The 27,810-nt window shown below is 34.5% G+C and overlaps 2 protein-coding genes and 1 long non-coding RNA gene across 7 annotated transcripts in view; all 3 read left to right on the top strand.

The window, feature by feature from the left end:
• The first annotated feature begins 540 nt into the window (after nucleotides 1-540).
• Nucleotides 541-4,325, top strand: LOC129001654 (uncharacterized). The gene is made up of 3 exons (XR_008491478.1): nucleotides 541-648; nucleotides 2,095-2,193; nucleotides 3,950-4,325. It is a non-coding gene; the product is annotated as an uncharacterized LOC129001654 (long non-coding RNA).
• Nucleotides 4,326-8,961: 4,636 nt separating this feature from the next.
• The window catches only part of LOC129000806 (uncharacterized), a 31,654-nt gene continuing 12,805 nt past the window's right edge, over nucleotides 8,962-27,810 (top strand). Inside the window, exons 1-3 of one of the 5 annotated variants that reach the window (XR_008491359.1) lie at nucleotides 8,962-9,109; nucleotides 11,378-11,476; nucleotides 12,175-12,578. Coding sequence is in view for 2 of the 5 variants with exons in the window: in XM_054427823.1 (XP_054283798.1) it covers nucleotides 17,020-17,103; nucleotides 17,802-18,101 (384 nt within the window). In the remaining 3 variants the exon portion in view is untranslated. Of the gene's footprint in view, nucleotides 9,110-9,406; nucleotides 9,516-11,377; nucleotides 11,477-12,174; nucleotides 12,579-15,377; nucleotides 15,492-17,004; nucleotides 17,104-17,801; nucleotides 18,196-27,810 lie in introns of those variants that run through there. The other 4 variants (XM_054427825.1, XM_054427823.1, XM_054427819.1 and 1 more) reach the window with 4 other exon arrangements.
• On the top strand, nucleotides 24,202-25,652 carry LOC129000375 (uncharacterized). The gene is made up of 3 exons (XM_054427339.1): nucleotides 24,202-24,400; nucleotides 25,095-25,286; nucleotides 25,585-25,652. The coding sequence occupies exons 1-3, from the start codon at nucleotides 24,202-24,204 to the stop codon at nucleotides 25,650-25,652; spliced, it is 459 nt and encodes a 152-aa protein (XP_054283314.1).

Genomic DNA, 27,810 nt, shown 5'->3' with positions numbered 1-27,810 from the left:
CATATGTTTATAATATGAATGTCAATTATTTATAAACAAAAGTTACAATATTTTTTGTACCATACCATAATCAAATATTTTTTGAGTGTTGACAGGGGAAAATCCTGCCAAAGAATCCCACCTCCTCACTTCCTAAGACAGCTGCCTACTTTGTCGCAATTGTTTGGCCTCTCTACGATCAGAGCAGATTGTAGATTTAAAACTTAGATACATTTTCAAAAAAAAAATATTTTGGACTTAGCCGGTGGATTGTAAATATTAATATTCAAACAATTCCTTTTTCTTAATTTTAAATTGTATTTTTGATCAATGTTATTTGCAGATCACGCCTACATTTATTTATTTAATTATTTCACAACAGTCAATAATATATACGAAAATGAGAGTTAACATTTTTATATAAGCATGACAATATATTTTTAGTTAAAGTGCTTATATAATCTTATTTATCTTTGTTACAGTCATAAAACCAATCAATAAAACTTTGCAAACAATGGGACATTGTCTTAACTTACCATAGAACGAAATTTAATCTTTCTTTGTTTCAAAATTAAATTAAACTCCATCTAACATTTACGACTTTATGACTAGTGAAAGGCACTAAACTCGACCCATTACTTCAACATACTTAAAGAGGAATCAGTTCAAGTAAGATTAATCGATTACTTAATTATTTATCTTGGGAAAACCGTCATACAACTTACAAAATTTATTATCCACATAAGTCATTAAAATGCTAAATACCTTTGTGTAAATTTCCTACAAATATTTACTTAAATCTTGTTCGTAAATTGACGTTAGATAGCTGACACAATTCGTAAATTAAATATATATATATATATATATATATATAATTGATTTGTATTTTGAAATAGTGTATTTTAAATGTGTGCGTATATAAATATATAAATTTCAAATCTGCAGTATATCCCTTTTAATTACATCTGGTAAATAGTTTATGCAAGCACTTGAGCAAGTTATACAGGGTGACACAAAGGAACCGGACGTTTTTTTAACAGCTGTTCCATTGTTGTCGTACGTTGTAGGAAGATTGAGGTTATGTCATTACCTTCAGTAAGGCTTGCCATTTTTGTTGAAATGGCTTAGTGGACCCTAGACCATCGCGTTTTCGCATACGAAACTTCAGTCCAAAATGGTGAATCCGTCGACAAAACCCAGTGGGAATTTAGTCAACATTTTAATATTCAACGCCATGGAACGGTTTCAAGCCGAATTACGTTATTAGGGTGGGTATTAGGGTTCCGAACAACTGGAAATTTAACAAGAAAGAAACCACCAGGCTTCTAGAACTTCGAGAACACACGAAAACGTCACCAGAGTGAGTGCAGTATTGAATGAATGTTTCCTAACAAGGTGATTTCTCTCTTTGGTGACATACCGTGGCCACCAAGGTCACCTGACTTGTCCTTTAGTGATTACTTCCTTTGGGGGTTCCTCGTTTTTATGCTCACTAACCACGCACTCTAGAGGATTTGAAGTTGGGAATCACAGAAGATATCAATGGCATTGAACAAGACCTCCTGACCGGAGTTACAGATGATTTTCAGACCAGAATGAACATTTGTAGAGAAGTACATGGCCACCATATGCATGACGTCATTTTCAAAAAATGACTGTTTTGTAACAAATGGCAAATGTTTACCTCACTATGTACAGTATCAAAACCATTTTATTCCATGTAACTACTGTGTACTACTTATTTAAAAAACGTCCGGTTCCTTTGTGTCACCCTGTATAACAATGTAAGATATGTTAAATTGTGTAAAATGTAATACGAATACATATAAGAGAAATTGGAATCTCAATATTGGTTACACTTTACCAAACAGTTAATATTTTTTTAAGTCGTTTGTATTGTACGGATTTACGCTTTTCCCATCACACTCCTTAGCTTATACAAGATTTAAAAAAAATAAATAAAGTTTTTAACACCAACTCTTACGTATCGGTATTACAATTCCAAATTTCAGAGGATATTAAAACAACTTTATACAGAAACTAATGTAATTAATTACTGTACAATGAGTTGTAGCCGCAAAAATTACAATGTTTTATTTTTATTTTTATTTTTAGGATTTTTTGATCGCAATGAAGTTTGCAGCTGTAGTAACTATTCTAGTGGTAATTGCCTCTACATCTCACCAAAAGCCAACGAAACCTCCTACTGCTGCGGTAGGTGTTGTAATCTTGGGAATATGGGATATGACAGGGATTTTGTTACTGGTAATTAGAGGTTTTAGCAGATAAAATATTAATTTAAACAATAATCCAAACAAGTAAGTAAAATAAAATATATTTACAGTTTTGAGACGTGTTTACTTTTATCGACGAAATATAGGCGGTAGTTAAATTAAGTACTATATATTCCTGGTGATGGTATTCACTCCACTGCCATTATACATTTATATTTATAATAAAATATTGTTAATTGTCGTGACTTTAGTTAACTTTGAGATTTCAAAATTTTCAACGAATTGCTTCAGAATCTACACTTCAAATATAATTACATAAACACACGTTTAATATAAATAAACTCTGATAGGTATAATGAACTAAATTTTAAAATTTAAAACTCAATAAACAATCTTCTATTAAAAACTAATAATTTAATGAACTCATGATGAACTAATATGAATAGTATTTCAATTTTTAAAATAATTATCTCAAATGATTTTGAATAAGTTAATTCAAATTTGAATAAGCTAAGTTAATTCACATTTTTGTCAAAAATGTTAAAGATGTTGAGAATCGAAACAAATAATATTGAAACAAAATTGTCGCAGTTAAAAAGACATAGAAAATAGTTTTAGTTTAATTTTTTTTTAAATTAGAAACGGTACTAACTAAAAAAAAATACCCCCGCCGCAGCAAACCTGCAGACTAAGCAAATTTCCATTTGCTTGATTGGATTTACACAAAAATGTCTCCTTAAAAATATAACATTTATTCCCTATTTAAATAACATTAATTTAACGAGTACTCAGGTTTGCTGCAACAGGGAGGGTAAAAATGTCTTTTTTTTTGTAAAATGTTAATAGTTTAGAATGAAATGAATGCATTTTCCAAATTTGATCAAAATATGTTCATAAACAAGCAAACTACAACAGTTTATTTATTCTCCATAAAAATAACATAGGAATTTTAAATTTACAGTTTTATGGAATTTTCTCCGTAACCATTAGGCGCATAATAACGCTTCAGTATACTAAATTATTTGTTTTTTTTAAGGTCTACAAAATAGTTTGGTAAGAAAATGTTAAATTTTAAGTTTTTAGGGTTAAAAATGGGAAAACCCAATTTTTACCCCATAAAACCCCCCATAATCACATGTTCCCATAGTCAGATCATGCTGGTTCGCAAACTCGTTTGAATAAACGTAGGTTTACACGTTTGTACCGAATTTCATCAAAATCGGATCAGTTTTGCTCGAGTTATCGCGCTAATGGACACACATATATATATATATATATATATATATATATATATACGAATTTGAACGGATGGTGTTTTTAGCCTCTAGGGACCTCAAAACGAGAAAGTAAATCGGTCCCGGATCCAGGTCTTACCATGAGTACTTCGGTAATATCTTATTCCCTACATGGGAAATTCGCTAATAACGGTAAAAGTAAAATTTGTTTATTTTGAACTTTGAATGGATTGTTGTGGATTTCGTTTGAGGATGTATTAACAATCTTTTTTTTAACTATAGGGTGGATACCATTTGGAACTGTAGACCTATTTCGAGAATGCAGCTGGTTGTTTCTTTTGTTTTGTTACGTTATTTTTAAGTACTTACAATCTTACTATTTTAATCTCTGATTTATTCGTACAGTCAGGAAAATACGTTGTAAACGTTAAGGTGCTCTAAAAAATTCTGTAACGTTTACCAGCATTGTTGTACTACATACGTTGTTATATCTGTTTACAGGCTGTCCAAAGCGAATTTAGAACAAAGGTGCTAAAAAGTATAGTTGAGATGCTAGATGATTTAAATAAGAAAGGAGAAAAATTCACATTGAGGGAGGTAGAGAGGAAAGTTCACGAAGTAGGCACACAGGCTTTACAGAACTATACCAACAAAGATATTTCATTGGAAGAATTAAGAAGTTTTAGTCAAGAGATAGCAGAGTCTCCTGAATACAAAGCTAGGGTGAAAACGCTCTTGAAACCTGGTGAAACTGACGATATTGCTTCTAGATGTCCTCCTCTTATGTTTTTTTCTTAATGCGTGCAGAGGATATGTTATATCATTTTGTACCATTTATGCAATATAATTGATGTTAAATAAACTTTTTTTAGCAGCATTTATGGGTTTTTAGAGAAATCCCTCATCAAAACCTACATTCAAGAATGCGGCTTACGGTTTTCTTAAAAGTTTGCATTCCTTATACAATATTTACTAAATTACATTAAATAATAAACCGGGTGTCTCGGAACTCTCTACTAATATTTTTGGGCATTGTTCCTGAGTAAGAAACATATCTAAATAGCATATTTAAATTGCCCGGAAGTCCTTAGTTACTCACACAGCCTTCATTTTTTTTACCTAAAAAGTTGCAATGCATGCAACCGTAAAGCTGCCATATCTCAGTTAATATTCGTCATATCTAAAAAAATAAGTAATCAATTGATTTGTAATAACATTTCCTTAAAAAGATTATTCCTGTAAAATTTCATAATTTTTTGTATCTTTGTCTAATTGTCAACTGTTTGTGCAGAGTTTCAATTTCGTATTTTTAACCATTTTATTTTTATTTTTATAATAAGTGTAAAACAAAATGGTGGCTGTGTGAGTAATTAAGGACTTACAGACAATGTTAATATATTATTTAGACGTGTTTCTTACTCAGGAGCAATGCCCTACAATATCAGTGGAGTGTTCGGGGACACCCTCTATATTAGTTGCTCAGCCCGTGCTTTGTTACGATGTAAGAACCCATAAGAGAATTTGGATTTTTTGTCGTTTCTACATGGTGTTTTAATTTTAATTTTTTTTTTACATAACATTTACACATACACCATTGATTGTGAACGAAAATCTCAATCATACTTATTGTTAATGTTAATTAAGGTATAGTTTTTATGTATGTAAAATCAGCAGAATCAAACGTATCACATTATCTTATTGTTAACATAGAAAACGTATAAAAGATCATAAAAGGTTAACTCATAAAAATATTAAGAAATCATAAATCAAAACAAAAAAGCTGACATACATTTAATACTTTATATCACGTGATTGAATATGACCCTATAATTAAGCTTCGTGCTCTTGGGGGGGGGGAGTTTTCTTAAATAAAATGGTACTTCCAGAAAAGTTGCACATAAATGTAATGGAAGGGGTCGAATATTGTAAAGAGGAAGTGTTTGGCAATGTTGTGTGAGTAGGCTGGTAGTGTTGTTAAACAATAACTTGTTGTGCTGATCTACTGAAGGCTGTTGCTTTAAGTAGGCCAGTGCAACAAGTTATTGTTTAACAACACTACCAGCCTACTCACACAACATTGCCAAACACTTCCTCTTTACAATATTCGACCCCTTCCATTACATTTATGTGCAGATTTAACACTCAAGGACACATACTCACATACTCACATACTCAAGGAACACATATCAAACTCACATGCAACCCGCACATGACGCATAGAACACTCGTGTAACCAAACACGAACACATATCGAACACACGTGCAACCCGCACATGACGCATAGAACACTTGTGTAACCCAACACGAACACATATCGAACTCACGTGCAACCCGCACATGACCATAGAACACTCGTGTAACCCACACGAACACATATCGAACTCACGTGCAACCCGCACATGACCATAGAACACTCGTGTAACCCACACGAACACATATCGAACTCACGTGCAACCCGCACATGACGCATAGAACACTCGTGTAACCCAACACGAACACATATCGAACTCACGTGCAACCCGCACATGACCATAGAACACTCGTGTAACCCACACGAACACATATCGAACTCACGTGCAACCCGCACATGACGCAAAGAACACTCGTGTAACCGAACACAAACACATATCGAACTCACGTGCAACCCGCACTTGACGCTTAGAACACTCGTGTAACCGAACACGAACACATATCGAACTCACGTGCAACCCGCACATGACCTTTCATTTAAGTAGGTATGCTGCGTTAAGGTAGGGCTTGCAGGTTACTCAAAATGCCACGTTCCAAACTAGCTTTATATATTCAGAAAAAAAAATAGTTCCACATTTCATTCGTAAAGTGTTATTTCACTTTTCCGAGGCGGTTTGGTTCTTCTACTAGAATAATTTAAAGAGTTTTGGTCTTAAATCAAAGGTATTCACGCACAGACTTTCCATCAAGCATCGGCATTCAATTATCACACATAAAATTACGAGTTATCCAAAAAAGATTCTTCCTCCCTGTACTGTTGTGGAATATTAATTTTGTTTTTATTTACGAGTTTGTTTGGCTCTTCTGCCAGACCAATGTTCATAATTTTGATCTTACATTAAAGGTATGCACGCACAGATCTCCATCACTCATTATTATTTATTTATGTTTTATGCTTTAAAAGATAAATTAATGAATATATACTACTAAACGCTTTTAGCTGAAATAGAGACCGTGCGAAGGTATGAATGGAGATGAGTGTAGGATGAATGGCGCGACCTTTAGTCTTGTTAGCAACATGTTCCTTTGACAAAACAGTTAAAAAATAACCCATACAGCTAAGCTAACAGTTTATAATGGAATTTGAATAAAATTGTTGCTTTGTAAATTACGAATTGGTCTATCAGGATAGTACTGCCTATAGTCGTAATACTATCGCATATTGAAGTATCGCATCAACAGATTATGCCAATAAATGTCCAAAATGCGTGTCCTCCAAGTAGCTGGATTATAATACGACGCCATGATCCAAATTCTCACTTCCACTAAATATGGTTTTTACCAGTTCTGATTACATTACCGTATATGTTTTGGTCTAAGAACTTCCAGTAAAATACCGGTTTTCTTTTGAGTTATTGATTATTAAGATTGGGCGTACCTTAAGCACGCTGCTGAACAAAACAACCAAAAATTGTTTAAAAAATGGAGACATTTATCAACGATTTATAGTTAAATATTGCTTGAAACCTCAACAATAACTGTCAATTTTGACGGGTTTTACTAGTGTTAACTTCAAATGTTGATTTAAGGTATTCAATCGAATGGTTTATAGATAAGGTAAATTATATACACAAAAACTTTGTTTTATTTTAATTTTATATATTTTTTTGCTTACTTAGATTTTACTTTTTTCATGACGACCAGTTTACTTCGTCTCTGAAAACTGAATGATTTAACTGCCAATTGGACGTCCAGAATAAAACCAAATGCATTGGACGAAAGCTCACCACCATCCCTCCAATACATCAAACGATATTATCTGCAAGGACTACTTCCTACATTAGAGGCACAAGTCTCATGCCTTCGGACAGTGGTTAAGACGTTTTGCTACTCCTTTCAGGAAGCTGCAAAAATGCCAAATACTCTTCTCGATGCTACCGGGAACTAGATGCCAACATAATTGACACGAATTTTTGCCATCATTTGCTTAATACTCGTTTGCTACGATGCCGTAATTGTAAGAGCTATAGCTGTAGTTACCAGAAGTAATTTTTGTCAGCACCGTAAAACAACAAAGCTTTTCTTTTGTCTTAGCCATTTGTTATCTAGGAACAAACCACAACACACGTCTACAACATCCAAGAGGAATTGTCAACGGAACAGCTTATAGGTATATAGGTGAGGAGTAGAAAGTCATTGCATATGAGGTAGTCCATTCAAAATACCTCAGTTTCGAAATAAAATTATATTTCATACTTCATTAGAGGTCCTGAAAGATGTGGAAATCCCTTCAGTGTGTAATCTTCAGTATTTTGTACAATATGTATTTGCGCGCACATAGCGCTAGGCCATATTTTTACGCGGAAAGGGCTAACTCTTTTTGCCAGTTTCGTGGACAAAAATCAATTCACAGCAACAACCTTTGCTTTACAGACAACTACAATGTCTCAGACATTTATAAACCTTAGACACTAACGTCTCATGAATGCACACTTACAGCTTATCTATCGCAGCTAGAAAAAAACCTTTCTATTGTGACTAAAACATCCTCATATCCAACGTAATGCTTTCAGTGACACATTAATCAATTAACTCAATAAAAACAAATGTTATTTAAGAGCCATATTGTGCCAAAACATTTACTACTGTACAACAAAGAATGGTTATGTTGTGTCACATTTGTAACCAACCGGAAACGAGTATGTAAGTTCTGGTTCGGTTCTTTACCGAGGGACGAAAAAGGCTCTGTTGTATCCATTTGAATCTTTGAACTTAAGTCCTTCAGGTTCGTCACCTTATTATAAAACCCATGCTAAAAAGAAGTTATCCATGCTAAACATGGATAATCATGTTCATCAGAAATCTAACCGCTCAGCAGGGCTTAAGATTGGTTTTAGCTCACATACCGAAAGAGATTAGATTTAAATAAAAAAAGCTATATATTCTGATAAATATGATGATATGGTGTACTCAGGCATCGTGAATATTACAATTTAAACTATTCCTAATAGGTGAATTTACTTTTATTTTTGAAGGGAGAAAAATCCAGAGGATTGTACTTCTTTTTTTCACATAACAGGCGATAAAGAGTCGCGTTATGGGTTTCTTCACTAAACCGTTAACTTAGGTTTTACACGTGCACAATTATTTAAATATGTTTAACCATATTTGATCAAATAAAAGGAAATGTTAGTAAAATATTTAAAATTAATGGGAAAATATTGTAATTAGTAGTACAATAAACTATGTCATCTTATCTATCTATATAACTGTTATAAAACCTATCGTTAAATCTTGGCATGCAAAGAGGCATTGTTTAACTTGCTACCTATAAATTTATCTTTTTTATTTCCATCAAAAATTAATATCTATCCAACCTTTACAAACTTAATGAGTAGCCCATAAGTAGTTTTAGACACTTATCTGTTCAGCACATTACCCTAATTGAACAGCTATACTGGCATTTTTTAGGTAAGATATTTCTAGTGTGTAATTATTTTTCTTTGGTTTACTGGATAAAAAAAATATAAAAGCAATGATTTTCATAAGTATAAGTATATTATATCATAAGTTAATTAAAATATTAAAATTTAATGGGAAAATATAATAATTAATAGTGCAATAAACTATGCCATCTTTTCTATCTCTTACAGTCATAAAACCTATAGTTAAAACTTTGTATACAAAGGGGCATTGTCTAAACTTGCCATAAATTTAACTTTTTTATTTCCATCAAAAATTAACATCCATCCAACCTTTACAAACTTAATGAGTATAAGTAGTTGTACTTATACTCATTAACTCATTACCTGTTGTAGTTAAACTTATCTGCTCGGCACATTACCCTAATTAAACAGCTCTATAGGAATCTGTTTAGGTAAGATTTTTTTAGTGCGTAATTATTTATCTTGGGTCTACTGGATTAAAACTTATAAAAGCAATAATTTTCATACTTCACTATAATACTCAACAGTTTGGATCTGATTTGAAAAAAATAATTCACTTACTATGTATATTATCGTTTAGTGGCTGGCATAGTTTGTAAGTAAGTGTTTATAAATTTTTATTTCCTTACGTTTATATTTATGTATACATATCTATATTGAGCTATGTATAAAAAATGTCCCATACATTCTTTGTAGAGCCTGGCAGTCCAATGTCCAATAGACTCGACGTCCCATTCGCGCTGCCATCGGTCGAAACTGTAGTAACGTTCTTCTCTGACAGCAGTCTACCTACTTCAGGTCTCCCGCAGAAGATCACCTACCAGTCCCGCGCGAGATATATTATAACGTGGATAACAGCGGCGACGATCATAGCTGCAGGAAACCGTGCGGTAGGCAGAAGTGACTTTGGTTTATCGTCGCTGAACGTCACAGGTAAACTAGTCACACAAGACGAATGAACTTTTCGAGTCAATCTCTTCAGCTCCTGAGCCCAGACGTTCCCACTGTACAATAACACCAAACGGACATCAGATATCAGTAGATAACGTTTGCAGGCATGAGGACTGCCAATGTTTGCCATATGCCTACTTAGGGCGGCAACTCTCTTACCGGCTTTTTCTACGGTTCACTTTATCTACTCACAGAAAGACATCTTGCTGACAATCATAACACCACAGTATTGGCCCAATTTCACAGGAAAGATGGTGGAAATTCTCTTCTTGGTTAAGACCACGATCTTGGTCGTTCCGACCGCTAGCAACGTGCTGTGATTCCGCATTTACACTTTGACTCGGAGCATCACTAGTCCTCAGTTTTAGATTTGCCTATTCTACGTTTCTATCTTCAACAAGAGGAGCGACATCGTCGGCGTAGCCAACGAGGTGAGTCTCGTTAGACATTTCGGGTCATAGCAGACTGTTCCAGAGATCGGGTTCCAAGTTTGATCCCAGAAGTGACGGTGATGCGACACTGACTATCGGTGGTGTCAAGAACCAGAAACGGTCCAAAAAGGGAGGACAGTGTGATTTTATTATCTTTCTGAAAGTCTGGGAACGCGCTCAAATCCACGAAGTCTTTGGCTTGTCGCCTCTGATAACAAAGCGTCGACGACAGCAGTCATAGTGACAGATTACATAACTGCAGGCGGTGGTCAAGTCCCTAACTTGTGCTTCTTGTAGTCCATCCGAAAAGGTCCATTGTCACTGACACAATTGCTTCAAATACTTAGCCTTACTTTAGTTGATGGAACTGTGGAGATCTCCTCCGACATTGGTTTCTGGCCTGTTTCTGGAACGCGGTATTGATTGTCAGAATGTACTCGGGTGTCCTCCGGTAAACTGACATCTTCCTACTGCAGGCGAAACTCGTCGGAATGGAACACATCAAGGAGATGAGACGCATCGTCGACATCGCACCAGTTTTTACCCTCGATACAAAAGCCCATTTGTTCTCATATCCTGTAACTGATTTTTATTTATTTGTACTGCATGTCATAAAAAAAAACTTATATTTGTATCTAATGTTTAAGTTAGATTAAGTCATCATTGTATACCATTGTAAATTGGTTCTCGAACATTGGAAGGTAAAATAAATAAATACTAAATAACAGGAATGTGGCCCAGAAAATGCGACCAGAAAAATAGAGTTGTTGAACAAGTCTATTTATGCATAGGCAATACAAGTTTCACATTGCCAAATTTCAGTGGATATTAAAAATGATATATACTGAAGTTAAATTAATTACTGCTGTTACAGCCGAATAAATAACAATGTTTTTTTTATTTTATTTTAGGATTTAACATTTACAATGAAGTTTGCAGCTGTAATAATTATTTTAGTAGTCATCGCCTCCTCATCTCACCAAAAGCCAACGAAGCCTCCTACTAATACGGTAGGTAGTAGAATAATGCAAGGGCTGAGGGAAAAAGGTATCATATCTATAACAGGTCATTGCAGTGTTAAAAACATGGAATATTAAAAAAACTCTTTAAACAAAACACTATCTAAACAAGTTAATAAAATAACTTGTTTACAATTTTGTGAGGATATATAAATTAATATGACTCTTATTTATGTTGTTCTGAAATAATAACGATATAAAGTACATTTAAAAACGTATTTTAATGTTATTAATGTGCGCATTTTAATGTGTTTAGACGAAACTGTTAAGGTAAGAAATTGCACATTTTTAAAAACATCTTTTCAGTCTTACATTCTAGTATAAAAAAATGGAGAAACAGTAGAAACTAAAATATGGTAAAAAATAATGGCAAAAACGTTTCCTAGATATGTTCTAATGTTCGTAAGTTGTCGTGAGATATAATATTCTTAAATCCACACGATTGTATTCATTTGACAGGCAATAACTACGTTCCAAACACAGCTGAAACGATTGTGATTTTCTTAACGATCGAAATAAGATAATATGTAAAAAAAATTATTTTTGAAATATTTTAGACTTTTTCTCCTGGTTAATGATAATCCTGACATCTCAAGTAAACAGATAAATGACATTTTTATCTATTAAGAGCGTTATTGTACTTATATTTGTAAACAATTTGCATCCTATATTGTTTTATTTGTTTACAGGCAGTCCTAAGCGAGTTTAGAGCAAAGCTGCAACAGAGTATTTTTGAGATGTTAGACGATTTGATTAAAAAAGGAGAAAAGCATACAACAATGGAGGTTGGGGAGAAGAATCATCAAGTTGTTAGAAAGGTTATACATAGCCAAACACGCTACAAAGATATTACATTTGACGAGTTTGACAAGATTGGTCAACTAATAGGAGAAACGCCCGAATACAAAGCTAAGGTGAAAAGCCTTTTGAAACCTGACGAAAATGGTGTCGCTCCTAGATGTCTCCCTCCTATTCTCATGTCCTGAACGGTCAAAAAATCAAGTATAAAAGCAGATGGCTGAACAACTTTACAAATTATGTTGTCAAAGGAAGCTCATTAAAATAAAGTGTTATTATGAATTTGTATAAAGATGATTTTATCTATGTATCTATCTATCTACATACTATTATAAAATTTAGGTGGTGTATGTATATCTGTCTGGGCAGCTTTAACGACTAAGATGCTAAACCGATACAGCAAAACTAAGCACAAAAAATGGTCCACATATCTAGGAATTAGGCCTATTCACTTCCCTGAGTTCCTCTCGGGCTACGCCCTCTTTTTTAGGACGCTAGGCACGAGCCTGGGATTGTTTTTCACATTACTGCAGGATAGACCTAGGGGTTGCGGCATCATCACTTAGATAAAATCCATTGGTGACTTGGTGGGATTTGAAACCGGGATCTCTTGGTCCAAAGTCCCGAAATCTAACCACTAGACCAGCTCGCTCCCCGGGCTACGCCCCTTGGATGTCTAAAGTTTTGAGGTGAGGGTTTCAAAAAGTGTTTAAATATTAACTGGTCTCCATGGAAGCATGAGAAAATTCACAGTGTTCTTTGCGTAGACATTTTATGTAAACAATCAGAACTGCTAAATGTATATTTCACAATTTTAAACAGCTGATCCACAAAAAAAATATATTTTACGCATCTATGTGGTAGGTCTATTTATTCCAATACTTTGTCATAGATTATTTATTTTATTTTATTAATTATGGATATAAAAAAAGATTCTAGAACAATTGCTGTATCAACCATGGCTCCGTTTTCGATTTATTAAAGTGTATTAGTTATGAAAATATTGTTAATGATAGATTTTCTTGTAGTAGGACAACTACAATTCAGGTGATAGTTTTTGTAAAGATTTTTGGTATTTTGTTTATAAATCTGAACTACTGACCAATTGTTTTATTAAGTGGTATAGTACATCTTTCCGTTATGAAGCACGGGTACAGCAGCTATTTTCAGATAAAATGGGTTTTCACCGTAACAGCTTTGGCACGATTATACAATAATCCAACCCTCATGCGTGATGTGTAGGGTGCCTGGAGACTTATACCCTTACAGAGATTATATTGACATAAGGATTATATGCCTATATTATAATACCTAATTAACTTGTCAGATTTGTATAATGACGGTGATTTAAACTGTATTATGTGTTTTATTTCTTGTAAGTGTGTGTATATAATTTTGTTTACTTGAGTTCTTAGTGGATAAGAAATCTTCGTATTGGCTTAAGTCGTCATTGCCTATCTTTAGGATTGTAAGGATGTGTAAATAATAATCTCATCGCACGTAAACAGTTTGCTGCAATGTAATTACGTAAGCATTGTGGGCTCATAGAGAACAATAAAGTATAAAAAAACTATTGCCTTTATTTCTGATTCTTAAAATTGGTAGCCATATATATATATGACTAAAAAGCCAGTCACATACACATATGGAAATCTGATACACATATGGACAACAGAATGGGAGATTTTTATACGACTGAAGGTGTATAAAGATGTAGTCTGAAAAATTCCTACGATCTATGAAAAACTTATAACATTTTTCCCATCTCTTTATTACGTCTGGAAACTTCCATAGACGCTGAAAAGTAGTTCAAGAACTTCCACCAGTGATTGTGAACGAAAATCTCAATCATACTTATTGCTTATTGTCCCTATTTTTTACACATTTATTTGGTTGTGGCGTTGTCAAGGGTTTGCTTTTCCAGTTAAAACGATGTCTGATTAAAATAAAACAATCAACATAAAAATCGTATACCATAACATCTCTTCAAACAAAGTGTTCAAAGAGTTCATGTAGACGTATAAAAATGTAAGTACGGGTAACTTAACATTCTATGAAGTTCATTCAATGAAGTTAATGATAAACCCACATTTATTCCGAAAGTAGAACCAATACCTAAATCATCAACACACAAACTACGCAGTCTTAACAGTATGGTGTGTGGATGTGAGGATAATACACGGCAAATGCTTCAAAAGGTTGGCTAGTATATTTCATATCAAGTTGCTATTTCGTTTATTATTCAAGTAACCTCAGCCTTAAGACTAAGGTTTTAACTATCACAAATTGTGATATTTAAACCCATATTTTGACAAAAATAAATGTATGTTACACATGTTAACATGCATACCCTATGTACGATTCACTTTATCAATATTCGTACAATCAAGAAAGTTGGTATTCCAAAGCTCATTATTTGATCTCTCAATTAAAATGCATCCCTATTTCAACTATCAATTTCACCATGTAAATAAAGTTACTACATATTTCTGGGACAAAAATACAAATATTCGTTTTGGTGAAGACGTAGTGCACAGCCCGCCCCCTCACCTCCCTGGATACTATCCTAAAGGTATTTCGTTTCATTACAATACTTCGGGTTAGGATTTTCTACGATCGTGATAGATTTAAATAAAAAAAGCTATATATTCTGATAAATATGATGATATGGTGTACTCAGGCATCGTGAATATTACAATTTAAACTATTCCAAATAGGTGAAATGTAACTTTTATTTTTGCAGGGAGAAAAATCCAGAGGATTGTACTTATTTTTTTCTCATAACAGGCGATGAAGAGTCGCGTTATGGGTTTCTTCACTAAACCGTTAACTTAGGTTTTTCACGTGCACAATTATTTAAATATACTATTTCACCATAGTTTATCAAATGTAAGTAAATGTTAGTTAAAATATTTAAAATTAATCAGAAAACATTTTAATTAGTAGTACAAAAAACTATGTCATTAAATCAATCTCTTTAACAATCATAAAACCTATCGTTAAAACTTGGCATACAAAGATGCATTGTCTAAACTTGCAATAAATTAAACTTTTTTATATCCATAAAAAACTAACATCCATCCAACCTTTACAAACTTAATGAGTATAAGTAGTTGTACTAATACTCATTAACTCATTAACTGTTGTAGTTGAACTCATCTGTTCGGCACATTACCCTAATTAAACAGCATTATAGGAATCTGTTAAGGTAAGATATTTCTAGTGCGTAATTATTTGTCTTGGGTCTACTGGATTAAAACTTATAAAAGCAATGATTTTCATACTTCACTAAAATACTCAACAGTTTGGATCTGATTAGAAAAAAATATTCACTTACTATGTAAATTATCGTTTAGTGGCTGGCATAGTTTGTAAGTAAGTTTTTATACATTTTTATTTCCTTATGTTTATATTTATGTATACATATCTATATTGAGTTATGTATAAAAAATCTCCCATACATTCTTTATAGAGCCTGACAGTCCAATGTCCAATAGACTCGACGTCCCATTTGTGCAGCCATCGGAAGAACTGTAGTAACGATCTTCTCTGGCAGCAGTTCTCCACCTACTTCAGGTCTCCTGCAGAAGACCTACCACTCTCACGCGAGATATATTATAACGCGGATGAAACCGGCGACAATCATAGCTGCAGGGAACCGTGCGGTAGGCAGAAGTGACTTTGGTTTATCGTCGCTGAACGACGCAGGAAAACTAGTCACAAAAGACGCATGAACTTTCAACCTCTTCAGCTCATGAGCCCACACGTTACCACTGTACAATAATCCCAAATGGACATCAGACATCAGTAGGTAACGTTTGCAGACATGAGGACTGCTAACGTTTGCCAAGAGCTAACTTAGTGCAGTAACTCTATTACCGTACTTTTCTACGGTTCACCTTATCTACCTACAGAAAGACATCTTGCTGACAATCATAACACCACGGGATTGGCCCAATTTCAAAGGAAAGATGGTGGAAATTCTCTTCTTGGTTAAGACCACGATCTTGGTCTTTCCGACCGCTAGCAACGTGCTGTGATTCTGCATATACTCTTTAATCGGAGCATCACTGGTCATCAGTTTTAGATTTGCCTATTCTACGTTTCTATCTTCAACCAGAGCAGCGACATCGTCGGCGTAGCCAACGAGGCGAGTCTCGTCAGAAATTTCGGGTCAGAGCAGACTGTTCCAGAGATCGGCTCCTAAGATTGATCCTTGAGGTGGTGAAGATGCGACACTGACCATCGGTAGTGTCAAGGAACCAGAAACGGTTCAAAAGGAAAGACAGTGTGATTATCTTTCTGAAAGGCTAGGGACGCGTACAAATCCAAAAAGTCCTTAGCTGGTTGCGCTCTGATTATAAAGCGTCGACGATAGCAGTCACAGTACTCACAGTGACAGGTTCCATGATCGCAGGTGGTGATCAAGTCCCTAGCTTGTCCCTAACTTGCATGCGAAAACCGTCGGCATGCCACACTCACACACCGAGGAGATAAGACGCATCGTCGACATGAAACGACATTTGGCAATGTCCTCATTTTATTACCCTCGATACAACCCTATCAATTACATGTGGCACAGCAAATTCGACTATAAGACAACAACTCCATTAATGCATAGGCAGTACATTCCAGTGGATATTAAAACTGATTTATACTGAAATTAAATTAACTACTGTTGTTTCAGCTTAATAAATAACGATGTTTAATTTTTATTTTAGGATTTAACATTTACAATGAAGTTTGCAGCTGTAATAACTATTTTAGTAGTCATCGCCTCCTCATCTCACCAAAAGCCAACGAAGCCTCCTTCTAATACGGTAGGTAGTGGAATAATGCATGGGCTGAGGGAAAAGGTATAATAACTATAACAGGTCATTACAGTGTTTAAAACATAGAATATTTAAAAGAATTCTTTAAACAAAACACTATCAAAACAAGTTATTAAAATAACTTGTTTACAATTTTGTGAGGATATATAAATTAATTTGGCTCTTATTTATGTTGTTTTTAAATAATAACGCTATAAAGTGGATTTAAAAGCGGATTTTGATGTCATTAATGTGCGCATTTTAATGTGTTTGGACGAAACTGTTAAGGTAAGAAATTGCACATTTTTAACAAAATTTTTTCAATCTTACATTCTAGTATAAAAAAAATGGGGAAACATTAGAAAATAAAATATGGTAAAAAATAATGGTAAAAACGTTTTCTAGATATGTTCTAATGTTCGTAAGTTGTCGTGAGATATAATATTCTTAAATCCACACGATTGTATTCATTTGACAGGCAATTACTACGTTTCAAACACAGCTGAAACGGTTGTGAAATTCTAAACGATTAAAATAAGATAATCTGTAAAAAAAAATATTTTTGAAATATTTTTGACTTTTTCTACTGGTTAATGATAATCCTGACATCTCAAGTAAACAGATAGATGACATTTTGGTCTTTTAAGAGCGTTATTGTACTAAACTTTGTAAACATTTGCAGCCAATATTGTTTTATTTGTTTACAGGCAGTCCTTAGCGAGTTTAGAGCAAAGCTGCAGCAGAGTATTCTTGAGGTGTTAGACGATTTGAATAAGAAAGGAGTAAAGCATACAACAACGGAGGTTAAGGAGAAGATTCAGCAAGCTGTTAGAGAGGTTATACATAGCCAAACACACTACAAAGATATTACATTAGACGAGTTTGGCAAGATTAGTCAACTAATATCAGAGACGCCCGAATACAAAGCTAAGGTGAAAAGCCTTTTGAAACCTGACGAAAATGGTGTCGCTCCTAGCTTGAGTCTCCCTTCTATGCTTGTGTCCTGAACGGTCAAAAAATCAAATATAAAAGCAGATGGCTGAACAACTTAACAAATTATGTTGTTAAAGGAAGCTCATTAAAATAAAGTGTTATTATGAATTTGAATAAAGATGATTTTGTCTATGTATCTATTTATCTACATACTATTATAAAATGTAGGTGGTGTATGTATGTCTGTCTGGGCAGCTTTAATGGCTAAAATACTAAACCGATACAGCAAAAACTAAGCACAAAAAATGGTCCACATATCTAGGAATTAGGCCTATTCACTTCCCTGAGTTCCTCTCGGGCTACGCCCCCTTTTTTAGGACGCTAGGCACGAGCCTGGGATTGTTTTTCACATTACTTCAGGATAGACCTAGGGGTTGTGGCATTATCACTTAGATAAAACCCATTGGTGACTTGGTGGGATTTGAACCCGGGACCTCTTGGTCCAAAGTCCCGCGCTCTAACAAGACCCCACTACACTACGGCTCTAACCATTAGACCAGCTCGCTCCCCGGGCTACGCACATTGGATGTCTAAAGTTTTGAGGTGAGGGGTTCAAAAGGTTTTTAAATATTAACTGGTCTCCATGGAAGCATGAGAAAATGTACTGCTAAATGTATATTTCACAATTTTAAACAGCTTATCCAGGGTGTCCCGGAACTCTCTACCAATATTTTAGGGCATTGCTCCTGGGTAAGAAACATACTTAATATCATATTTAAACTGTCCGGAAGTCCTTAGTTACTCACACAGCCGCCATTTTGTTTTTTTTACTTATTATTTTTTTCTAAAGAATGGTTAGACATACGAAATGGAAACTTTGCACAAACATTTATGACAACTAGACAAAGCTACAAAAAAATTATGAAGATTTTTCAAATTCATAAAACAAAATGGCGACCATTTAAAATTTTGTTTCTTAAATGACTCAAAAACCGTTGATTTTACAAAAATTTTAAATTGCCGCCATTTTGTTTTATGAGTTTGAAAAATCTTAATAATTTTTTGGTAGCTTTGTCTAGTTGTCATAAAGGTTTGTGCAAAGTTCACATTTCGTATGTTAAACCATTCTTTAAAAAAAGAATAATAACTGAAAAAAAACAAAATGGTGGCTGTGTGAGTAACTAAGGACTTCCGGACAATTTAAATATGATATTTAGGTATGTTTCTTACCCAGGAGCAATGCCCTAAAATATTGGTAGAGAGCTCCGGGACACCCTGTTTATACAGGTACAAAAACCAAATAGTTCCTCATTTCATTCGTAAAGTATTATTTCACTTTTCCAAAGCGGTTTGGCTCTTCTACTAGAATAATTTTCATAATTTTGGTCTTAAATCAAAGGTATGCACGCACAGAATATCCATCAAGCATCGGCATTCAATTATCAGACATAAAATTACGAGTGACCCACAAAAGATTCTTCCTTCCTGTACTGTTGTGAATATTAATTTTGTTTTGATTTACGAGTTTGTTTGGCTCTTCTGCCAGACCGACGTTCATAATTTTGGTCATACATTAAAGGTATGCACGCACAGATCTCCATCACTCATTATCATTTGTTTATGTTTTATGATGTAAAAGATAAATTAATGAATATATAATACTAAACACTTTTAGGTTTAATAGCGACCGTGTGAAGATATGAATGGAGGTGAGTGTAGGATGAGTGGAGTGATCCTTTAGTCTTGTTAGTCACATGTGCCTTAGACAAAACGGTTAAGTAATAACCCATACAGCCAATGCCAAAAGTGTATTGTGGAATCTGAATTAAATGTTTGCTTTGTAAATTACGCATTGGTCTATCAGGATAGTACTGTAGTCGTAATACTATCGCATGGTGAAGTATCGCATCAACAGATTATGCCAATAAATGTCTAAAATGTGTGTCCTCCAAGTAGCTGGGTTATAGGACGACGCCATGATCCAAATTCTCACTTCCACTAAATATGTTTTTCACCAGTTCTGATTACATTACCTTATATGTTTCGGTCTAAGGCCTTCCAGTAAAATACCGGCTTTCTTTTGAGTAATTGATTATCAAGATCGGGCGTACCTTAAGCTGCTGAACAAAAACAACCCAAATTGTTAAAAAAACTGAGTTATTTATCAACGACTTATAGTTAAATATTGCTTGATACCTCAACAATAACTGTCAATTTTGACGGGTTTTACTAGTGTCAATGTTGATTTAAGGTATTCAATCGAATGGTTTATAGATAAGGTGAATTATATACACAAAAACTTTGTCTTATTTTCATTTTATATATATTTGTTTGGCTTAATTAGATTTTACTTTTTTCATGACGACCAGTTTACTTCGTCTCTGAAAACTGAATGATTTAACTGCCAATTGGACGTCCAGAATAAAACCAAATGCATTGGACGAAAGTTCACCACCATCCCTCCAATACATCAAACGATATTATCTGCAAGGACTACTTCCTACATTAGAGGCACAAGTCTCATGAGAACCTTCGGACAGTGGTTGGGACGTTTTGCTACTCCTTTCAGGAAGCTGCGAAAACGCCAAATGACAGTTAATGAAACAAAATACTCTTCTCGAAGCTGCCGGGTACTAGATGCCAACATAATTGACACGAATTTTTGCCATCATTTGCATATTACTCGTTTGCTACGATGCCGTAATTGTAAGAGCTATAGCTGTAGTTACCAGAAGTAATTTTTTTCAGCACCGTAAAACAACAAAGCTTTTCTTCTGTCTTAGCCAGTTGTTATCGAGGAACAAACCACAACACACGTCTACAACATCCAAGAGGAATTGTCAACGGAACAGCTTATAGGTACATAGGTGAGGAGTAGAAAGTCATTGCATATGAGGTAGTCCATTCAAAATACCTCAGTTTCGAAATAAAATTATATTTCATCCTTCATTAGAGGTCCTGAAAGATGTGGAAATCCCTTCAGTGTGTAACCTTCAGTATGTACAATATGTATTTGCGCGCACATAGCGCTAGGCCATATTTTTACGCGGAAAGGGCTGACTCTTTTTGCCACTTTCGTGGACAGAAGTCACTTCACAGCCACAACCTTTGCTTCACAGACAAATACAATGCCACTTTAGACACTAGCGTCTCATGGATACACACTCACAGCTTATCTATTACAGTTACAAAACTGTTCTACTATGACTACAAAATCCAAACATCCAACGTAATGCTTTCAGTGACACAGGAATCAATTAACTCAATATCAACCAAAGTTATTTAAAAGCCATATTGTTCCAAAACATGAACTACTGTACAACAGGGAATGGTTATGTTGTGTCACATTGTAACCAACCGGAAACGAGTATCTAAGTTCTGGTTCGGTTCTTTACCGAGGGACGAAAAAGGCTCTGTTGTATCCATTTGAATCTTTGAACTAATTAAGGCCTTTCAGGTTTGTCACCTTATTATAAAACCCATGCTAAAAAGAAGTTATCCATGCTAAGCATGGATAATCATGTTCATCAGAAATCTAACCGCTCGGCAGGGCTCAAGATTGGTTTTAGCTCACTTAGGCAAATACAAAATCATAGCTTGGCTGACTCTCATAATATGTTTTCTGACTCCGGTTAAACTTTTGTCATGTAGAGTATAAGTATACTAGTATAGTATGGAATAGTACGTAATCCTTTCAAACTGACTAAGAATAAAGAATTTCCCGTAAAATGTACCTGTCATGAGCCAATGGACAGAAGATGTCAAAAGATTAATTGTTCCTATTTTTTACACATTTAGTTAGTTGTGGCGTTGTCAAGAATGCGCTTTTTTAGTTAAAACTATGTCTGAGTAAAACAAAACAATCAACATAAAAATCGTATACCATAACATCTCTTCAAACAAAGTGTTCAAAGAGTTCATGTAGACATGTAAAAATGTAAGTACGGGTAACTTAACATTCTATATTGAGGTTAATGACAAACCCACATTTATTCCTAAAGTAGAACCAATACCTAAATCATCAACACACAAACTACGCAGTCTTAACAGTATGGTGTGTGGATGTGAGGATAATACACGGCAAATGATTCGAAAGGGTTGGCTATATAAAGGATATAACCCTTTATATAGCCAACCCTTTAGAATCATTGTTGTATTAATTGTCAAAGATAGAAGTATAGAATTGTAGAGTATAAGTATACTAGTATAGTATGGAATAGTACGTAATCCTTTCAAACTGAATAAGAATAAAGAATTTCCCGTAAAATGTACCTGTAATGAGCCAATGGACAGAAGATGTCAAAAGATTAATTGTCCCTATTTTTTACACATTTATTTGGTTGTGGCGTTGTCAAGGGTGCGCTTTTCCAGTTAAAACTATGTCTGATTAAAACAAAACAATCAACATAAATATCGTATACCATAACATATCTTCAAACAAAGTGTTCAAAGAGTTCATGTAGACGTATAAAAATGTAAGTACGGGTAACTTAACATTCTATGAAGTTCATTCAATGAAGTTAATGATAAACCCACATTTATTCCGAAAGTAAAACCAATACCTAAATCGTCAACACACAAACTACGCAGTCTTAACAGTATGGTGTGTGGATGTGAGGATAATACACGGCAAATGCTTCAAAAGGGTTGGCTAGTATATTTGATATCAAGTTGCTATTTCGTTTATTGTTCAAGTAACTTTAGCCTTAAGATTATGGTTTTTGTGCTGTTTGGTATTTTTATAATTGTTATCATATGTTGCATATTTGATGTTTGTTTTTATTGTATTGTTGTTTTGAGCTTGAAGACTTACTTTTGGGATCTTGGCTAATAAAGTATCTATGTTTAACTGTGGTGTGAGTTTTACCTTTCACTTCATGGTGTCAGGTTAAATAAACTTTTGTGGAGAAGAAAGAACTAAGAATGGCTGAAGCAGTGAGTAGTACAGTTAGTACAGTTCAATACCAACTTGTCACACCTGAGCCTTTCAATTTCAGGGAACCTTCTGAATGGCCTAGATGGATAAGAAAATTTGAAAGGTTTAGATTAGCTTCAGGATTAGACAGTAAGAGTGGGGAAAATCAAGTTAATATGCTTTTATACTGTCTAGGAGATGAAGGAGAAGACCTTCTAACATCTTTCGGATTAAAAGATGAAGAATTACAGAGTTATGACACTGTCAAGGGTGGATTTGAGTCTTACCTAGGTTTCAAAATCAATATTGTATATGAGAGAGCTAAATTTCTAAAAAGACGTCAGTCGGAGGGGGAACCTGTTGATTCTTTTATAAATAGTTTACACAAACTGGCAGAGCGATGTAAACTTGGGGAATTAAAAGATGAACTAATTAGAGATTTGATAGTAATTGGGGTAAATGATGATAAACTTTCTCAAAATTTACAGTTGGATGAAAAATTAACCTTAAGTACAGCAATTTTGAAAGCAAGACAAGCAGAGAGTTTAAAACAACAACAAAAAGTAGTGAGGGAATCACAAGAAATTGAGTTTGTCAATAAGGGGATTAATCAATCCACTAAACATCGGTTTAGGGACAGTTCTTGCAATAAAAGTCAAGATCAAAGCTTTTCAAAGAAAGGTAAATGTAACAAATGTGGATTTGTTGGGCATCACAATAGCAATGATTGTCCTGCCAATCAGTCTACATGTTTCAGATGTGGAATAAAGGGACACTATGTGAGATGTTGTACCAAAGGATTTGAAGTGAGAGAAATTAATAACAGTAATGAACCATTACAAAAACCTAAAACCTATTTAGGGGAATTGACCATAGAAGAGGTTGGAGGACAAAATCCTTGTAAAGTAAAACTTAATGTTAACGGGCATGATATTTATTTTAAGTTAGACACTGGAGCAGATGTTTCTATAATTGGATATGATCTTTGCAAGGAGTTAAAACTGGAAACGAGTGAAACAAGTAAAATATTATTTGGTCCGGGGAAAACTAAGTTGAAAGTGGTTGGTAAGATCGTTGCTACTTTAGTGTTTAGAAATAAATCTATTGTAGAAGATATTTACGTCATTGAGCAACAACCTACTCCACTTTTAAGTAGAAATGCAATGTTGAAATTAAATCTAATTCAGTTCAACATAGATTAGATTTTCTCTGACCAAATATTTTCTCAGTTTTCTGATGTTTTTGGTTCTATTGGTGAAATGAAAGGGGAAAACTACAGAATTGCACTAACACAAAATGCTCGTCCGTTTGCTGTGGCAGCCCCTCGTAGAGTGTCCGCTCCATTATTGAGCAAAGTCAAAGAAGAATTGGATCGACTGCATTCTGAGGGAATAATTGAGCCAGTGGTAGAACCAACAGACTGGTGTGCACCAATTGTTGTTGTACCGCGTAAGACAGGTGATAGAGTGAGGCTATGTGTTGATTATACCGAACTCAACAAAAGCATTCAGAGAGAAAGGTGGCAACTACCAACTGTAGAAGAAAGCCTAAGTAAATTAGAAGGCGGACAAATATTTTCATTACTAGACGCTACAAATGGATTTCTTCAAGTTCCTTTACATCATGAAAGTTACAAGCTTACGACTTTTATAACTCCTTTCGGGCGATTCTTTTTCAAGAGGTTACCATTCGGTATTAATTCTGGCCCAGAGGTTTACCAGAAGAGGATATACCAAGTTTTGGATGGACTGGATGGGGTAGTAAACCAAGCAGATGATATACTTGTGGTTGGTAGAACACAGGAAGAACATGACCATCGACTAGCAAATGTATTACAAAGATTGAGAGAACACAATGTTACACTTAATAAAGATAAATGTAACATTAATGTGAACAGAGTTAAATTTCTAGGACATTTGATTGAAAATGGATTGATAAAGCCTGATCCTGAGAAAGTGGAGGCCATTATGAAAATGCAAACCCCAAATAATGTTAACGAACTTCGGCAATTTCTTGGCATGGTTAATTATTTGATGAAGTTTATCCCTAACTTGGCTGAAGTTACAGCTCCATTGCGAATTTTACTTAAGAAAGGTTATCAGTGGGTTTGGTCTGACGTTCAAAAGAAAATCCCTAATTTCTTCAAATCCAGTTCTGGTGTCCTACAACAAAAATCGTAAAACCAGAGTTGCAGCTGATGCCTCGTCATTTGGCCTAGGAGGGGTGATTGAACAATTTGTGGATGGAAAGTGGAAACCAATCACCTATGCATCGAGATCTTTATCACCGACAGAGATGCGTTATGCTCAGATAGAAAAGGAGGCACTGGCACTGACTTGGGCATGTGAGAGATTTTCACAGTATGTTTTAGGAACCGAGTTTGAACTTATGACTGACCATAAACCTTTAGTTCAGGTGCTTGGAAGTAAACAAATCGCTAGTTTATCGGCAAGACTTCAGCGGTTAAGAATGAGAATGGCTTGTTTTAGATATAAAGTAACATATGTGAAAGGAAAGGAATTTTATGTACCAGATGTTTTGTCTAGGAACCCCATTAAGTCAAATGAAGAACATGAAGACATATTGGAACAAGATTTGTTTGTTCAGAGTATTTTAGATGCTATTCCTTGTTCTGACAAAAGGCTCAAGGAAATCAAAGAAGCTCAGGATACTGATGAGGAATGCGGAAGAATTAAATCCTGGATTGTGAATAACAATTGGAATAAAAATTCGGTGTATTGGAAGTACAGGACTGATCTAAACATCAGTAAAGGATTCCTCCTTTTAGGCACAAGACTGTTTATTCCAAAATCGTTGAGAAAGGAAATACTGAGTAAAATACATGAAGGTCACATGGGAATTGTCAAATGTCGAAGGCGAGTGTATGAATCGGTGTGGTGGCCTGGCTGCTCAACAGATATTGCTACACTTGTAACAAATTGTCCAGTTTGCTTGGAGCAAAGAAGTAACAAATCAGAACCTTTACTGTTGACTGAACTACCAAAAAATCCCTGGGAGTCTTTAGGTATTGACCTTTTGAAATGTAATGCGAAATGGTATTTAGTTGTGCAAGACTACTATTCTAGATTTCTTGAACTGGTTTATGTGGATGCATTGACTACTGAGGCTGTGGTTGCTAGATTGAAAAATATATTTGCTCGACATGGAGTACCATATGTGGTAAGAGCTGATGGAGGTCCGCAATTTACTTCTCAGGATTTTAAAAATTTTGCTGAAGAATATGGTTTCCGTATAGTGACATCAAGCCCAAGGTATCCACAATCAAACGGAGAAGCAGAAAAAGCAGTTGACATAGCGAAGCGGATTCTAACGAAATGTAGTGATCCAAATCTTGGATTGTTAGAATATAGAAATACACCCTTAGAGTCTGGTCTTTCACCTGCAGAGTTACTTTATTCACGGAAGCTCCGATCAACATTACCGTCAATAAATAACTTCAGACAGGTAACAAGGGAAAGATTGCAAAAGTTTAAAGAGAAGGATTTTTCAATCAAGGAAAGAAATAAGAGAAACTACGATGTAAGGAAAGGTGTAAGAGATCTCTCACAGCTTGATCAAAATGACAAAGTTTGGATTCCAGATTTAAAACGTTATGGACATGTTGAGAATAAATCAAATCATCCTCGGTCCTACCTGATAAATACACAGGCAGGGAAGATCAGAAGGAACAGGAGACATATAATAGCTGTGCATAGGCCTATTGAAAATGGTGAAAATAGATTTGAACACCAATACCAAGAAGACCAAGGAACTGAAACTGATGCTGGACATAATTACAATAGCAATGAAAATGACAGACCTAAAAGAAGTGTAAAACCACCTCGTAGATACAGTGATTCAGATTTTTATAAATAAACTAAAAAAAAAGAGAAAAGAGAAGATGTGCTGTTTGGTATTTTTATAATTGTTATCATATGTTGCATATTTGATGTTTGTTTTTATTGTATTGTTGTTTTGAGCTTGAAGACTTACTTTTGGGATCTTGGCTAATAAAGTATCTATGTTTAACTGTGGTGTGAGTTTTACCTTTCACTTCAGTTTTAACCGTCACAAATTGTGATATTTAAACCCATATTTTGACAAAAATAAATGTATGTTACACTTGTTAACATGCATACCTTGTGTAAACCTATATTCGTACAAACAAGTACGTTAGTATTCCAAAGCTCATTGTATGATCTCTCAATTAAAATGCATCCCTATTTCAACTATCCATTTCACCATGTAAATAAATATTTCTGGGACAAAAATACAAATATTTGTTTTGGTGAAGACGTAGTGCATAGCCCATCCCCTCACCTCCCGGGACACTAGTCTACAGGTATTTCGTTTCATTACAATACTTCGGGTTAGGACTTTCTACGATCGTGACAGATTTAAATAAAAATACCCCCGCCGCAGCAAACCTGCCGACTAAGCGAACTTCCATTTGTCTGAATTGATTTTCAGTTAAATATATTTTAATAACATTAGGTTTAACGAGTACCTAGGTTTGCTGCTACAAGGAAACTAATAAAGTGTGTTTTTGCGTAAAATATTGATAGCTTAGTACAAAATAAATAAATTTGCCAAGTTTGATCAAAATATATCCATAAACAAGCAAACTACAACATTTGACAATATTCTCCATAAGAATAACATAGGAATTTTAAATTTACAATTTTTTTAATTTTCTCCGTTACTAATAATCGAACAAAAATACTTTTATATACTAAATTATTTGTTTTTTTAAGCTCTTTAAAAAGGTTTAAAGAGAAATCGGGAAATTTTGTGTTTTGAGGGTCAAAAGTGAGAAAAACCAATTTTTACCCCATAAAACCCCCCGTAAAGCCCCGTTCCCATGGTCC

The sequence above is a fragment of the Macrosteles quadrilineatus genome, unplaced genomic scaffold (genome assembly GCF_028750875.1).
Source record: "Macrosteles quadrilineatus isolate MER2022 unplaced genomic scaffold, UCM_ALF_1.0 Scaffold_8__2_contigs__length_117827958, whole genome shotgun sequence".
Classification (NCBI taxonomy): Eukaryota; Metazoa; Arthropoda; class Insecta; order Hemiptera; family Cicadellidae; genus Macrosteles; species Macrosteles quadrilineatus.
Note: the sequence above shows the minus strand (reverse complement) of the source record. Positions and strands in the feature narration are given on the sequence as shown.

Coding starts and splice junctions, on each gene's coding strand:
- LOC129000375 (XM_054427339.1), top strand. CDS start 24,202: ATGAAAGGGGAAAACTACAGAATTGCACTAACACAAAATGCTCGTCCG. Junction 24,401..25,094: donor TGTTGTACCGCGTAAGACAG/GTGATAGAGTGA, acceptor CTTCAAATCCAG/TTCTGGTGTCCTACAACAAA. Junction 25,287..25,584: donor ACTGGCACTGACTTGGGCAT/GTGAGAGATTTT, acceptor TTCTGACAAAAG/GCTCAAGGAAATCAAAGAAG.